We start from the raw sequence: 17,455 nt of genomic DNA on the forward strand, positions 1-17,455 counted from the left end.
ACCTACAGGAACATTTAGGGGAGATGGACCATCCCCCCACCTCCCATAAATCAAAGCTATAACTTTTGTAAAAGTTATATGCATAACTAGCGTAACTCATAACCTATATTGTCTCAACTCTGCTGAATTCAATTACCTTTTGTATTTATCATCCACTCTTTTAACCCTTCTAGAAGAATACAAGTACTGTCAACAACTTGTTTATCTGTAGTAAAGTTAGTGGCTAAATTCACCATAGGCCTTCTTCAGTGCTTGTTACCCATCTACTCTAGCAAAATTCCCATTGAGCTCATTTGTGCTAGCTTGTCTTATGGCTTTGTGAATAATATGAACATAAGTGACTACAATAAAACCACCAAACTCATTTTACTTGTAATAACTGCAGTCAGGATATGGCACTGATTTTGAGGTGGATGTGATTGAGAAGACACAGATTCTAAGGGCCCAGACTACAAGAACAGCATCATGAAGTGGAGGGAAAAAAAGAGAGAATGCTTTCTCTAATGGATTAAATAAATGTTCAAACAGATATAACTCTCTATAGTATATGTTTCTTCATAAAGTAGAACCTCAGAGTTACAAGGGGTTGGAGGTTGTTCATAACTCTGAAATCTTTGTAAACGCTGAACAAAATGTTATGGTGGGTCTTTCAAAAGTTTACAACAGAATACTGACTTAATACAGCTTTGAAGCTACTATGCAGAAGAAAAATGCTGCTTTTAACCATTTTAATTTAAATGAAACAAGCACAGAAACAGTTTCCCTACCTTGTCAAATCTTTTTTTAAAACTTTTCCATTTTTTTTTTTAGTAGTTTGTTTAGCATAGTATGTACTGTATTTGGTTTTTTTCTTTTTTCTCTGCTGCTGCCTGATTGCCCACTTCCGGTTCCAAATGAGGTCTGTGGTTGACCGGTCATTTCGTAACTCTGGTGTTCATAACTCCTGAGGTTCTACTGTAATAAGAATATTTTTTTCTACTATAATTAACAGTAAATAGGCTCACATCTTCCATGTTCCTATAAAAAGGTGAAAAATCCACAGGAGTATAGTTCATGAAAACAAAATGATGGTGATTTCCCTATCTGTGGTCTGTAAATAAATATTTATCTGCAGATAAGAACAAGTCGAAGTGTGCCTCAACTGATGATGACTCTCTTTTCCATCTCCATTTATTGAAAAATACTGCTCCAGAGTGACCTGGTTTAAATTAGCTTCAAGTTAATTCTTTGAATACCTTATTGGGAATAATGTGAAAATGTATTAGGGTATTATTTTCCTTAACAATCTGTACTATTTTTGTACACAGAAAAGTATGTAATTCATACAACAGAAACTAGAATAACCATCAAGCTCTGCCAAAAAGTGTAAGTGTGTGTGTGTGTGTGTGTGTGTGTGTGTAAATAAAACTAGGCCTGGAAGGATTAGGTTTTTACTGGTAAATGTCGGTGAACGTTGATTCATACACAACCCCCCAAAATATTTCCATTGATAACAATCAAAATTTACAGCTAGTTAAGTAAGAAAAATGCTACTTGAGAACTTATTAAAGTTTGATTTAAGGATATTTAATTTGTATATTTTGACATGTTATGTTGACAATTTGTGCTTTGACAGTTATAAAGCATTAATTTTTTGAATCCCAGGGTCCACTATAATTAAATTAGTGTCTAACTCCCCTGTTGTCTGAACCTCCCATAATTTCCCACAACCATGAAAATTTAAAATCAATAAAAATTGAAAAAATTGCTTTGAAATAAACATTGATATTATCTGTTGAAATTATATATTAAAAAAAATTGAATTCTGCCTATACAGTACCTATTAGAATGTACTGCCTCAAACGTGTGCCATTGCCCTCTACTGCACAGAGCCTGGACTCAAAAGTTCGTGGGAGCTACTGGATGCTCTACACTTTTGAAAGTCGGACCACTTAGTTTAGGAACCTAAATGAGGATTTAGGAGCCTAACTTTAAACACCTTTTAAAAATAATCTTGATCATTGTGTGTGTTCCGCTAGTATGAAATGTTGAGGTCTCGCGGAAGGTCAATTCCCTGTAAGTTATGGAGACATTAATCTCTGGTTAGTGAGTGTGGATAGGCTTGAACCCCTTCCCTTCCCCCTGTGTTGCTGGGGAAAAGGAGCAATCTCTCTTTTCCTTGACACCCATCAACCTTAATGTATTGTGAGTGTTGAGTTGCCATTCTTGACTACCCTGTCCTCCCACAGTGTCCTGTCTTCTGCAGAGGGGGTGGGGTAAGGCCTCACTACTCCCCCTTCCCCTAACTTTTTAAAAAATCTTTCCCATGAAGATCACCAATGTACACCTCTGCTGTAGCTCATTGCCTTGGCAAGCAGTTGAACTCACAACTTGTTTGTCAGTTTCCCTGTTGTTGCCATCAGGTTTCTGAATTGCTGCAGTGGTACTGCGTCTTTCACATTCAGGTCACACTTGGAAGGTTCTCTTTGCAACAGCAAGGACTAGAAACTTTTTTTTTTTTAAAGGAAAGCTTAAATCTGCAGGTTTATGGTAGAAGTCTATAAAATCATAAATGGCGTGGAGAAGGTGCATAAGGAAGTACAGAAGAGGTGTGGTGAGGAGGGACAAGGGTTTACAGTGCTAAAATAATATGGTTACTCAGTATTGATAATTGCCCTTGTTTGTACCATGATGGCAACAGTGGTTGGGGTAGTAGGGAGCCAGGTGAATAAGTATTTTATGCAGGGATAAATGACCCAGCCTATGCTTTAACTCCCAAAGGGAGAACTCTGTGCCAAAACAGATGTGCCAAAATAAGATGTCTAATAAAATATGACTTGGTCTATAATTCTATTTTGTTAATAATGTGTATATATATATACATTCCAAATCAAGACTTTTTAAATTGTTGGATGCAGAGTGCATGATGGTGGTGTGTGTCGTGTGTATGGATACTTGAAATGCAAAACTCAGCCTTTAAATTGGGAGTCCCCACCGGTACCTCCATAATTGGGATATTAATAACCTTGATGAAAGTATGTGGGTGTTGTGAAGAGAAGTGCAGTGGTTAAGCAAATGACCTTGCTGAAAAGTGAAGGAAACAAGATATTTGCTTGGGGCTTGAGGTAAAAAGAAACCAATTCTTCATAATACAGTAAGGAGATGACTGATAACAATGGTATTTGGTAGGTGGAACATTCTTTCGTGGAATATGAGAAAGTTAAAACATCCCATAAAATGGAAATGATTTATTAAAATACAGCGAAGACAGATACAATATTGCCTTTTGCCTCCTCAGCGTCAGATACACTAAAAATGCAGATTGAAAAGGTATTATGCTAGGCTCTCATCTGATAAGAAGTAGTTGTTGTTCTGTTCACATAACACTCTACTTCTTCAAGGTGTGTCCGTAATACAGCAGAAGAGTCTTAAATGTGGCCTAATGAAAGCAATATTGGAAGTGTGTAGCTTCTATATGCTCTCGTATTTGGATCTGATCTTTAACAAAGAGCCTTGTCAGTTCATTTTGGAGATAGAAATGATCAAATGGATGCACGCCTGTGACGAAGTGGGAATGTTCTTGATGTGGTATTTGAATGCTGAGTGCGGAATATTGACCTAGGAAGGTTGCAGAGTAGTTTTGCTGGGGCTGCCTGCATTGGGGAAGGGAGCATACCTGATCATGTAACATGAGAACCCAGGAGGGGGGTTGGAGGCCAGGTAACACCTCTGCCCGGGAAACTGGACAAAGGACACAAAGGCTGGGGGAGGAGCTGGGAAAAGGCCAGAAAGGAGGGGGCTGAAGGGAGTGTTCAAGTTTGGAGCTGGCTGGAAGATGGAGAGTGGTGACCCGATGGGGCTTGGGCTTCCCGACGAGGCTGTGGCCTCCCTTGGGCCCCCAGATGGACCTAACTAAAGGGGGAGGGGGCTGTTGTCGGTACCGGCAAAACCTGTTTTGGACTGTGTTCCTGTCGTCTAAACAAACCTTCTGTTCAACTGGCTGGCTGAGAGTGATGGTGAATCGCAGGAAGCCGGGGGGTGCAGGGCCTGGTCTCCCCCATGCTTTGTGACAACACCATCAGGAATGGGGTCCTGTCTTCTCACTTTATTTAAATGCTATAATGGTTTTTTGCCTTTTCTGCTCTCCACCACTGCTGGCCACCCCTCTGGGAGTTTTCAGATTCAGAGGGAGTCTGGTGGCAGAGAATAGAGCAGTCAGGAAGAATGGAGCTGTCTTTCAAGGAGGATTGTTGCCAGAGGGATGGGCTAGGGTTCTGGATATAACTCTAGGGCAAGGGGATAGGCAGGCCTCCCTGAAAATGCTGATTTAACTACTGAATTCTGCATTTTCATGTTTAGTAATTTCACCACTTTAACTCTTCTGTCTCTGCAGGTAACATGTGGGTGGTTTTTTGTATGTCTGAGTTTGATCAATAACCTCCTAGGCATTTTCTAATTTAGTAGTGTAAACTTTCATAGAGCTTCCTGAATAACCCCTCCAGAAGGGTGTTTTTGTTTAGGCTCTTTTCAGGGAGGTAATTAGAAGAGATGGAGATTTCACATATTATTTTACATGATTATGAGAAAATGAACAGTCTTTAATATAAAACCATTTTCCAGTTTGCCAGTTTAAATTAAATAATAGATACTCCCTAACCTTTCCCACCCTTCCCTTTTATTTCATTTATTATTTTTTTTTAAACAATAAAAACCTTGTAGTGTTTCTTAACTTTGGATTCATTTGTAGCTCTTAGCCATTGCCTTGCATTGGCTTAGTGCTGTGCCCTATCATTCCACAGCTTAGGAAGGATTGTGCCTTCTGGAGCTTCTAGGCATACCAGCTGACAGAAAGGTCCTTATTTAGTAGGGGGAACAGATTTAGTAGAGAACTAACTCCTGGCTCTTGATAACAAAGGGGGTGATACAAAGCCCACTTAAATCAAAAAGAGTCTTGCCATTCGGCCCAAAGCATGTGGACTAAGGAACGTAAGGAGAGAGTTTCTTCAGAATGCTTTCAACATTAGCAGAGGCACTGATGCAATCAACAGCACCGTCTATGTTAGCATTAATTGCCTCATGGTTTGTAACTTGTTGCTGTTATAATTTTATGACATTTTGTACAGACGTATTTTTCTACTGTATACAATGTAAATTACTTGAACATACAGAAATACTTGATTCCTTGTGAGCTCTGTCATACTCCATGTTTATTTCTCTACATGCTATGTCCTGAATATTTACATTTCTTTCTTTCTTTCCATGCAGACATTGTCACCAAGAGTTTAGTATTGCATTAAGGAATGGGGAAAGATTATAATCGCTTCCTCTAGAAAAGCTGCAAAAAGGGGAAAAATGAAATTGCAAGTAGCACTTTCAAAATAAGCAGTGTCTAAATGCTAAGCATTAATTCCCAAGTTACAGTTTTAGTTAAAATTCCTGGGGTATAATTATGGCTCTATAGTTAAATCTAATGATGATGCACTTCTCATTTTTATAGCATCTCATACTCAATAAACTTAATGTATTGATATTACTGAGGATTGAAAAATATATTGTTTTTGGTTTGTCTTTAGAATAAAAGGTAGTACTTAAAATAGATCCCATTACAGTTGTTCAGTTTTATAGGTGTCAAGTATCAGAGGGGTAGCCGTGTTAGTCTGAATCTGTAAAAAGCAACAGAGGGTCCTGTGGCACCTTTGAGACTAACAGAAGTATAGGGAGCATAAGCTTTCATGGGTAAGAACCTCACTTCTTCAGATGCAAGTCAAGTTTTATAGGTGTATTTCATGGTTGATGGTTTTAACTGGGCACTTTCATACTTTCCTTAAAGATTATGACTCAGATGCTATGAGCAGCTCTTACGAATCCTATGATGAAGAGGAGGAAGATGGAAAAGGAAAAAAAATGAGACATCAATGGCCTTCTGAGGAGGCTTCTATGGACCTCGTAAAAGATGCCAAAATCTGTGCCTTCCTCTTGAGAAAGAAGCGATTTGGACAATGGACCAAACTACTGTGTGTTATCAAAGAAAACAAACTACTGGTAATTATTATTTTATTTCCTTTGGCTAGATTTTGTTTGTCATTTAAAGATGTGATTATTTTTAAAGGAAAATGGCTTATTGTAAATATATTGTAAATAGCAATCAAGTTTAGTATTGCTGTCAGAGAGTGTCGTCATGAATAAGAACCCAAGACCAGGGGCCCCATATCGATCGATTGATTGCTTTTTTTAAAGCCACTTAGAACGTGGAACCTTCAGAGTGAAACCTACACCCTAGAAAATTCTCTGATGCAGAGAACATAGCCTGAAGCCTATTTCTGTCTAATATATTTCATCCCTGAAACCTTGTAAACCCAATCCTTATGGAAGCAAAAATCCCACTAGATTCTGTGAGAGTTTTCCCTATATAAGAGCTGTTGGATCAGACCCTTAGAGAGAAACAAGTCCCTTGGCAGCATATGTTATTGTAATGTATATACTTAAAACTAAACCTTCGCCATCTGTTCTGCTGTAATTACAGATGCAATATTCACATAACTCACAGCTGCATCATAGAAAGGAAAGATGGAAGTGATTTAAATGTCTTTGTGTGTTCATTCTCTAGAACTCTATTATGTTTCTTTCATATAGTTATCACCAGTTGCAGGTCCATGACTTAGTAAACTTTCTGCTGCAAGACTTGTTTCTGTTTAGTGAAAAAAGGTTTATCTTATGAGTAGGGCCAACCCTAGGGGGGTGCATGGCCCGGGACATAGGCGCCGAGTTTCTATCTGCCAGGAGTGCTCCCCCTGGCTCTGGTAGGCCCTGCCCCCACTCCACCACTTCCCCCAGTGCCCACCTCTTCCCGCCCCGCCTCTTCCCCACCCAGTTCCACCCCCTCCCCTGAGTGTGCTGCATCCTCGCTCCTCCCTCCACAGCGCCTATAGATGAAACAGATGATCGGTGGTAGGCACTGGGAGAGAGGGGGAGGCGCTGATCGGCAGGCTCCTCACCCTCCCCCACCTCACCTTCCCGCCCACCTCCTCACCAAGCACAGGGCCCAAGGCAGTTGCCCCAATTCACCATACCCTAGGGACGGCTCTGCTTATGAGAGGGTTTCATTTCTACACCCTAAATCACGTGTGGTCTGTTTACTCTCTTCCTGTGTGGCGCCAACAAAGTTGCAATTAGCAGATGAGCTTATGATGGTTGTATCCCAACTTAAAAATTTGGTAGCAGCTGGAAAGGGATATTCCACAAAGGGGGGACCCTCAATTTAGCAACTCATTTTCCCTGGTTGGTCCTCATGGCCCAGATTTGTCAATGTTCGGAGTATGCTGCAAATTTCATCTTCTACTTTGGCTGAAGGGGGAATGGAAAGATTTTGGGACATAGATGGTAAGAGAAGAGGTTGCTGTAAATATGGTGGGAAATTGGTATTAAACGGACAGTTCAATTTATGTTTTAAGGATATTATTTTTGCATTGTATATATTTTAATTGTCAAAAAAAGTTTGACTCTGATTTCATTCACCCTTATATTGGTGTAAATCCATTGGATTCACTGTTGTTAGTCCAGATTTATGCCAACATACACAAGATCGGAATCAGACTTTTGGAATGAAGGATAGAAGCTTAAAATCAAAATAGAGAGAGAGAGAAAGAGAAATTAAAAAGGCACATTATATTTCTTCTACAATTTATTTATTTATTTAAAATCCTGGTGGTACTCTTTTTCGTTTAACCACATGTTCCTTTAACCACTTGTGTGGTCTAAGAAATTGTTATTTTTCCCCCCAGGGTTTTTTCTTCCAGTAATACTGTAATGAGGATTAAGAAAATAAAAATCATAACAGGAGTTGAATGAGCAATTTAAACAAGATTAGTTTACTATTGGAAGAAAGACCTAGAAGACTTAACTTATGAGTTATGCAGAAAGTAATACAAATATATATGTGTTTAGGGATTAGTTATTCCCTGTATTATAAATGCAGCATTCAAATGAGACCAAAATGTGATATTTTAGATCAGAACCAGACATTCAATATAAATAATTTGGCCAGTAATTGCTTTCTATACAGCCTCATCTGGCGCTATTTGTTATGTAAATGTGTGTTTTTAGTAAACTTCTTATATATACTCTGAAAAATAAAATCTAGAAATATATATTAAGATGTGCCACAGAAATGCTTCTTAAACTGCTAAAAGGTGATGGTGGCTTTTCATGCTCATATAACTTAAGCATGATTTTTTTTATAAAACAAATTTCCTCAAAAAATTATTTATCACTCAGCTGAGACCAGACCAAAGACATTTTAGTCTGAAAGGAAAACAATTAGAAAATTGTGAGCAGTTACAAAGATTGGTTTTAAATGATTCCCTTCTCAGCCTTGATTGTAGTGTTTGTAATATCCTGTTAACAATTGCTATATGTTCCTGAATCTTAGCACATGAAGTGGGTAAGGCAAGACTTTAAAATAAGGGGTCTCAGATCCATGTATAAAAATGCATGTGCATTTGTTAGTCTACCTTTGTGTTCAGTTATCCTTACTACATATGCAGATCGGTCTTTTTTAATATCCAAATAGCTATTGTACATGCCCATGAAAATGTAGATGGGGTAAAAACGCCAATTTGCACACGTAGTTAAGGTAACTGGACATGGAAATACAGGCACACAGCGCTATGATCGTGACTTGTTTTTATTTTAAATCTGTTAATTCTGTGTATGACATCTAAATAAAACTTATCTGCACTGAAAGATTGAAAGAACTCAAGGATGGAAGCTCAGAATGGGCACTAGATGAGCCATCAGATGAGTCACGCTGTGTGAAGCCTTTCACCTTTAGGTCACAGCTTTAACTCTGGGCCAGGTTCATCGATGACCCAGCATCTGAAGGGGCTTCACTAATGTTTGTCACAGTTGAGGGGGAGAAAAGTTCATATCAGTCTTAGCAGAGAGGGCAAAGAGTAAACCAACATGGAGACTGAACTACCCCCGACTCTCTTATCCAGTTCAGGTTTGAGGCTTATTGGTAGATAAAAGAAGCCTGCGATGGTATTCCCCATGCTGTACCTATTCTATGATTAAACAGCCTCCAGTAATGTCAGTCTGGCAGCCATTTCACTATAGGAAAGGGGGTGATGGAAATGGATGCCAAGTTAGCATTGATTAACTTCGGTGTGTGGTAAGGGGATGAGTGAGAAAAGCTAAAGCAGTGAAGTACTGCCATACAATAAGGGCTTTCACCAAAAGTGCATGAAATTAAGTTTTAACCTAATAACATACTTCATTTTTATTTAGTGTTATAAAAGTTCCAAGGATCAGCAACCTCAGATGGAACTGCTGTTGAATGACTGCAGTATCACATACATTCCCAAAGACAGTAAAAAGAAGAAGCATGAGCTGAAAATCACTCACCAAGGAACAGATGCTCTGGTTCTAGCAGTACAGAGCAAAGAGCAGGCGGAACAGTGGTTGAAGGTACTGGATGGTTTCTGACCAGTCACATATCTAAAAACATTTCTGGTAATAAAACATTGCGTTCGTTACTCAGTATCAATTGCTATTAAAAGGTGAGATATGAAAATGTGACTGTTTTTTAAATTAATGTTTTAGGTAGTTGGGTGTATTTTTCTTATTCAGAGGAATGGCCCCATATATCCAGCCCTTGAGCTCTTTCGCCTGCCACTGACAACATCCTTTCACTTTTTGCCTTGTATGATGACCCTTCTTCCTGAATAGGAATGGCTGTGTTTACTGAATTCCTCTGGTCACGTGAAATGACCAGAGGCAGCCCCTTTCAAGTGTACAATTTTATGAGAAACCAGATTTTGAATCCGTGGAGAGCAAGTCATAAGACCTGCTTTGTGCCACTAAAGTCTCTGAAACAAATCAGTATTTATTAAAATGCCACATGATGCTAAATATTGAGACGGGAGAAGGACGTTTTCCCCGGTAACTTCAAAATACTGAAATTAGTTTTGGTATTGATTAAAAAAAATACAAGCAAAAGACAGTAGGTTTTAGGTTTGGGTTTTTTTTGTTTGTTTTTAGAATTAATTAACAAGTAACTAGTGATTTGCTTTCAAACAGCCACCCCCTTCTGTTATGAACAAATCTGTTATGAAAATGTTTGCTTCTCTTCAAATGTAGAATTTCTCCCCAAAATGATAGTATAATATTTACTCCTGAAACAGCAACAACACTGTTATCTTGTGATGAATCAAAGCCAGAAATGGTTGTTTTATGCCAATAAAAAGCCAATCCTCACCTTCTTTCAAATGAATACCATGCTTTGCATCATCATATATGCTCCCTCTTAAGCCTATGCAGTGGGAACTCTTGCTTCAAAGGCAGTTGGCTCCACAGGACCTAGAATTACCATTGGTGTTTCAAAAATAATAAATTGTAACCAAGGCAGAAAAGAGAGGGAAACAATACCAGTAAAGCGTGTGTTAGCTTTCTAGAACACACACAAAAAATGGGGGGAATGGTTTCTGTAAATTGTGTGTAATGCAAAATAGATGATGATCTAGATTGGTTAAAGGTTTTATTGGTATTCCTTTGGCGTGACCTGCATAACTTACAAGAATTCATGGTTTTGCCATTCATGAGTGAAGCAGCTACTCCAAATTCATACCAGTGTGTCCACCCAGCCATATTTACGTTCTTGGGCCCTTGATCCTGAGAGAGCTTATGTGCCCAAGTAACTATGCGTGTGAGTAATTGCACTGAGTTCATATGCAGAATCATATGGGTGCCATGTATGTTGTGGATGGGAATTGCAGAGATTAGTACACATTGTTCACTTATCTTCTTAACATCCTGGTTTATGGACGAAATTCTTTGTGCCCATAGGTGAAAATGTTTTCTACCAAACCTAGCGCAGGGCTTGTAAAATCCCTCTTGACTGGGGCAAGTTGAAACTTGGAGTAGGCAGAGGGGGCTGTTGAGCAGAAAGACCCAGGTACTGCTTGCTCCTTTCTGATATAGCAAGGGAATAGTGTAGCCCTGAACCACTACACCTTTAAGAGAAGGGGAGGGGAGAGCTATGGAGCACTTATAGGAGGGGAGAGGGAAGCTGGGGAGCCTATGAGTAGCAGGTGTGGTTGTGGAGGTAAATGGATGAGCTTATGTGAGAGTGGCTGTGGATATGGATAGGTATGAAGATGCATAGCTGCTATGCGTTGCACAGCTCCATGTGGCATTTTATGCAAATTAGTTCATGAGCTAATTTGCATATATCCATAAACTTCAGTTTGATACACATGTTCTCCCTAAACAGTGGTAGGGGTAGGCCCAGGAGTTGGCCAAAATCTTGACAGTAGAAAGTGGGGGTGACTGAGGGCAGCTATCTTAGGGGCAGCTGGGTGGGCGGCAGAGCTGAAAGCAGTATGGAGGTGCCTGGAGGGGTTTTTGATTGATGGGGCTGCTGGGACTGGCTGGTCGCTGGGGGAAGATGCAGGGTGGGAATTGGTGTTGGCTGATTGGTTACTGGGGGGTGATTGCTGCTGCTGGGGAATTTAGGGTGTGTCTTCTGATGGGTGTGGAGATGTTTGCTCGTGAGAAGCCTGGTGGAGCTGGATGTGGGCAGTTGTAGGGACAAAATAAGAGAGCTTGATGCCAGCTGGGCCTCTCACCTTGTGTTGCTGGTGCCAATGCTCCTTCCTTCAGCTGGGATCCAGCAGGGGGAACAGTGAGAGTGAAGCCTGCCTGCTCAGCAGGTGACATGGAGGTCAGAAGGCACAACTGCAACTCCTGCCTACAGAGCTATGGGTAGGTGTGACAGTGTTGCCAAATGAGTGTGTCCCATGAGATAGAGAACACCTGTCAGCTCTGTAGATGGGTGCAGATGTCTGTGTGAAGAGGAGGGGTGAGAGGAAAAAGTGGCGGAGGAATTAGAGAGCACGATGTAGCAAAAGAATGAGGAAGGTACATAAGGGGAGGAGGGAAATGGAAGGGGAGCAGATGACTCTTCAGGAAAAAGATTAATCCTGAGCTATGATAGGAAAGAGAAAAAGAGGGATGAAAGCAGAAGGGGAAAGAATATATAACAAATTGAGAGACACAGTAAGAAGTAGCACTTTAAAATGTATTAAAGACAAAGATAATTGGCAATATGTTACTGTAAGTACATTACTCAGGCACAGCTGTAGTAGTACTGTCAATTGCAGGGAGCATGTGTTTTGTGCATGCAGAAGTGCAGGTATGTTTCAGTCTGTCTAGAAGGTTTAGTCCAGTTTTCAAGTCCTGTTCTAGCAGCGTGTCAGGTGTTGCAGTTTGTCCTGGAAATGCAGTCTTCTGAGAAACAGGATTTTGCCATTTTCACTCTGTTCTGTTCAGTGTCTAGAAATGTGGAAGTCCCCAGTGCAAGTACTGCAGTTTCAGATCCTAACCAGATTACTAGTATTTATGTTGGACTTTGCTGTTCTCAGATGTGAAGGTCAGTGAGGTAGTGTGGGAAACTTAAGCTATAGTGGCTTTTAAAAAAAACTTTTAATCCAGCAATTTAAGAGCATCTAGAAGTCTGAATACATAAGAATCTACCCAACATTCTCTATGCTTTGCTCTGATGTAACCATATATGGTACTTATTTTCTTAAGAATAAATTGTATGTTTCTAAACACGGTTTGATTAAACACGTAAGAATTTCCTGATGGCATATGGAAAGAGAAGAAGTGAAGAGCAGTTTCAGAGGCATGACTGCATGATGACTTGCTGAATGGAAAATTAATCTGTAATTCTCTATACCACCAGATTAGCCTTTGTTCTGCGCTTTAATAGCTCAGGCAGAGGCCGCCCTACGCAAAATTTCAGTGTTCCTCCTAATTGCTTAGAAGTTTGTGGCAGGGATCCACCCCCCAGGAGCCATGGACCTGTTCCCTATCTTCCCCCCACACGTCTTCCCTGATGTTCTTCACCCCCTGGGCCAGTGACCCACTCCCCATCCACCTCCTGTAATGCTTCCCCAGCCTCCTCCATCCCTCCCAGGGCCAGGGACTCCTGACCCACACTTCAGTTCTTTTCCAAGAGCCACACAGCTCAACCCAGGCCCCCCTGCACTTCTCACCCCAAAGCCTGCACCCCTGCCTGGTCCCCAGCAAGCCCCAGGCCACTCATACCATTCTAGATGAGCTCTTCACAGTCAGGCTTGTAGTACAGGGCCATCGCAGTGTGAGTCCAGATTAGCAGCCAGGGCAGGTGCTGAGAGCTGCCCAGGCACCAGGGTCTGCAGAGGTTGGGCGCTGAGCAGCAGATGTGGGCTGGGTGCTGACGTGGAGCCAGGCAAGTCACTGCTTTGGGCAGTGCTGCCAGGAGTAGTTCAGAGCCACTCAGTGCCTGAGTTGCATCTGCAGCCACAATCATACCTGCACTAGAGGTGGGGAGCGGCTAGGGATGAGAGCATTTCCTCAGCAGCCTGACTGGGGTCCGCTTCCTGCCCCTAGGAGCCCCAACTGGCAGCCCCGCCAGCCTCATCACCTGCCACCACTCCTGGAAGGAACCAGGGGAGGCCCTGAAATCGGCCATCCTAGCAACTGCCTATCTTGCCTGTGTCTAGAGCAGACTCTGATCTCAGGATTTGATATTTGGATTTTCATAGAAAGTAACAATGATCTCTTATAGGCTATTTATAACACCAGTACTTTTTAAAAGTAGCACTGAATAAGTGTCCTGTTAATTCATTTAACATTTCATAAACACTGATTGGAATCTGTCCTGCATGCGCATATGTCAACTGATTAGAATGAAATGGCATTAGTCTGTCACATTCTTTTTCAAAGGAATTTCATTGTAATTAGATCAGACTAAATGCACTGTTATTTCCTGTGTTGTTCTAAACTTGGATTTTGCACTGCTGAATGCATTGGCGCTTATCAGGCTTTCTTTCGTAAAACATGTTTAATGTATTTATTTATACACAAAACGGTCTTCACAGACACAGGCAGAGATAGTTATTTCCACATACAAGGCACATTCCTGCTACTAAAAAAAAAAAAAAAAACTTTGCAAAATTGTATCTGTGCTGAGAGTGAAAGACTAGGCAATCTGCAGAACATTTGGAGACAGATTGACAGTAGTTTATTCAGTTCCATCACACTACAAAGCTTTTCATTAATAAAGCTATTTCAAGTACATGGCAAGGCTACTGTCCTCTCAACTTCCAAGATTACAACTTTGCTATAACATACTCCATACTATACAAATTGCCTGCTCCAGAACAGTCCTAAAGCAATTTATGCAGTGGTGGCAGCAGCTCAGTTTTAGTCCATTAGAAATACTACTTTTCAATGGAAGACAATGGTCAAATGCCTCAGATTTCAAGTTGCACTATTTTGAAGCTAATGTTCTTTTTACTGTTTACTCCATAACTCCCTGTGAGCTCCTGCAATGTGTGTGGATGTGTGCAGGAAAGGACAATACTGGGAATGAGTTCACTGTGTTGTGTTGGGAGGAGTGGCTGGGGGGGGGGGGTGGTCCTCCTTCTACAAATAGATGGGGGAGCATTTTTAGTGCTGAAAAGCCACTATTGATTCTTTCTGGCTGTCGAAAGAGTTGGAGTTCTTGACCAAACACAGTTCTTTCCAGACTGTACCAGATTCTTTTTCCAGTGAAACAGATCATTGACTTCAACGGGCAGATGATGGGGCCCTCAATTTCCCTCTTGTCTTTCAATCAGCTGGGAGGCACTCCCTCCCATGATCTCTGTCCCCAGCATGTGATTTCTAGATTTGATTGTCAGACAGGGCAGAGTCATAGACTCTGCCACTGGGAAGTGCCACAGTTTCAGGGTACCTGCACCTGTATTCTCCCTTAGTGGTCCCTCAGGGGCACCCACCTAAAGTTTCAAGCTCACAACCATTACCTCTCTTGGGCAGACACCGGCATCCCTCTCCCTCCTCACCAGGGGTTTTAAGGCTGCACAGCCCCTTACCAGACACTGTGACATCCCCCGCAAGGCAGTCTGCGTAACGGCCGGCACTTATGCATTGGTTACTTTCCAAGGGCTATGACCGGTATATTGAGCAGTTTCAGGTGACCACACAGCTCTTTCTCAGCAGAGTACATTTATTTTAAGGACAAAGCATTACAGAGAAGACCAATAAAAACAACAAAAGTTCCCACACACTTACTGATAAACATAGCAGAAATGATGCATCATTCCTTTGGGCCCAAAGAGGTCCAATCCTTCAGCAAGTCTGGGACCTCTCTTTGGACAGAATATCCTGTCCATTTGCCCAGTTAAAATGTGGGCCCCCAATTAGGGTTGCCTACTTTATAATTGCAGATGACCAAACACTCTTGCCCTGCTCCTTCCCCGATGCCCTGCCCACCACTCACTCCATCTCCCCTCCCTCTGTTGCTCACTCTTCCCCACCCTCGCTCACTTGCTCATTTTCACCATGCTGGGATAGGGGGTTGGGCTGCGGGAGGGAGTGAGGGCTCCGGCTGGGGATGCGGGCTCTTGGTTGGGGTTGGGGATGAGAGGTTTGGGGTGCTGGAGGGGACTCCAGGCTGCGGGGAGCGGTCGAGGGGTTTGGAGTGTGGGAGGGGGCTCTGGGCTAATGCAGGGGGTTGGAGTGTGGGAGGGGATACAGGCTCTGGGCTCGGGGTACGGGCTTTGGGGTGGTGCCGGGGATGGAGAGGTTTGGGGTACAAGAGGAGGCTCAGGGCTGGGGCAGGGGGTTGATGTGCGGGAGGTGAGGCGTGTGGGCTCCAGGAAGGAGTTTAGGTTCAGGATGGGGCTCAGGACTGGGGCAAGGAATTGGGGTTCGGGAGTGGATGAGGGGTGCAGCTCCAGGTGGCACTTACCTCAGGTGGTTCCCAGGAAGCAGCGACATGTCCCTCCAGCTCCTAGGCGGAAGGGCAGCCAGGAGGCTCTGTGTGCAGGCGCTGCTCCCGCAGCTCCCATTGGCTATGGTTCCCAGCTGCAGAGCCGGCACTTGGGGTGGTGGCAGCGTGCAGAGTCCCTGTGGCCGTCCCCAAGCTGGAGGTACATGCCAGCCACTTCCCGGGAGCCCCGCGGAACCAGGCAGGGAGCCTGCCAGCCCCGCTGTGCTGCCAACTGGACTTTTAATGGCCTGGTCAGCAGTGCTGACTGGAGCCGCCAGGGACCCTTTTCGACCGGGTGTTCCAGTCGAAAACCAGACACCTAGCAACCCTACCCCTAGCCTGTTTATACTGATCCTTTATATGTCCCACACTCTTTGTTTCTAGGTCTCTGGAAGCCTGAAACAGTATTTTCAAGCCATCCCAAAGGATGGTGTTTCTCTGGTGTTGTTTACAAATGACCCTGTACTGTTTGTAGTTCATGCATGAGCTGTATAAAGTAGAACACAATCATACATGAATCATTCATAAGTTAATACAACACTACTTAAAGATACGGCATGGGTTTGCAGTCTCTGAAATGGGGAAGATCTACACAGCCATGTTAGTGCTATGGGATATCTGAGGTTGGTGTTGTTTTAGTGTTAGCAGCCCCACACTTTGCAAGTGCAGCAGAGCAGCTGATGGTTCTGCACAACAGACAATGCATGGGCTAGATTTAAGTTATATATTCCCATGCATGAATTGCTTCACCCACCTTGGAAATACAGCCATGGCTATATCCAGCACACTTAGTTCCCCAAACTTCTGAGATTATTGTACTGTTTAGACAAGAAGGCTGATTGGATCCTTATTTTCCTCCTATCAGAACACTTCCATTTCCACCTATCAAACAGGGATGCCATCTTCTTCAAAAATATGAACCCGTGGGGCCAGCTTAGAAGCCAAGCACAAGTTGTTCTCATGCAAGGATCCAAATTTAAGTCTCAAGCTAGTACTTTTTCCGTTAGCCTGAACAGGCCAAGATCAGTATCTAGGGAGAGGAGGACTGGTCACGTGATTTTCCTTGAAGAAATTGACTTTATCTTTTTATAAGATGTAATTTTGACAATATACATTACTTTATTTAAGCAACTGATTTAAAAATGTCGATTCAAGTATGATTATTTGATGGCAGAACAAATAGAACTCTGGTACATACATAGACGATTTTAAAGAATTCTATAGAGATGACACCAGAAAACAGATGAGAAATCTAGTCTAGACAGCAAACCACATAGGCAGTTTCAGGCTTACCAGCTAAAGAATGCTTGGTTGAAAGAATAACTGATGTCACCAGTCTGTCAGAATTTCAGAGCACCAAGCATAACCATTACAGATTCCAGGCTGCTATAGAGATTACATCAGTAAAACTGAATTGCGCCTATAAACATGCTCATGAAAAGATGTGCATAGTTACTCTTTGTGCCTCAAAAGTGAGCTTTGTCAATGGATGTTTGAGAATATGCATGCATGTGTGCAGCTACGGATATGTTCTGAATATTTGTTCCAATATATCCAATTGGCTGTGAGAAATTACACTTGTTTAGCATGCCCCAAAGAGGTAGTGGATGAAGAAATAAAAATACTAAATGGTATTACAGCAATATACTTCCTTTAGGC

The 17,455-nt window shown here is 42.1% G+C and overlaps 1 protein-coding gene across 4 annotated transcripts in view; it reads left to right on the plus strand.

The window, feature by feature from the left end:
* Positions 1-17,455, plus strand: part of AFAP1 (actin filament associated protein 1) — a 177,056-nt gene that overhangs the window by 106,795 nt on the left and 52,806 nt on the right. For all 4 annotated transcript variants that reach the window (XM_054030627.1, XM_054030630.1, XM_054030629.1 and 1 more), the window contains 2 exons: positions 5,810-6,021; positions 9,265-9,444. In XM_054030627.1, the coding sequence (XP_053886602.1) occupies positions 5,810-6,021; positions 9,265-9,444 (392 nt within the window). The remainder of the gene's footprint in view (positions 1-5,809; positions 6,022-9,264; positions 9,445-17,455) is intronic.

Source organism: Malaclemys terrapin, chromosome 5 (genome assembly GCF_027887155.1).
Source record: "Malaclemys terrapin pileata isolate rMalTer1 chromosome 5, rMalTer1.hap1, whole genome shotgun sequence".
Taxonomy (NCBI): Eukaryota; Metazoa; Chordata; order Testudines; family Emydidae; genus Malaclemys; species Malaclemys terrapin.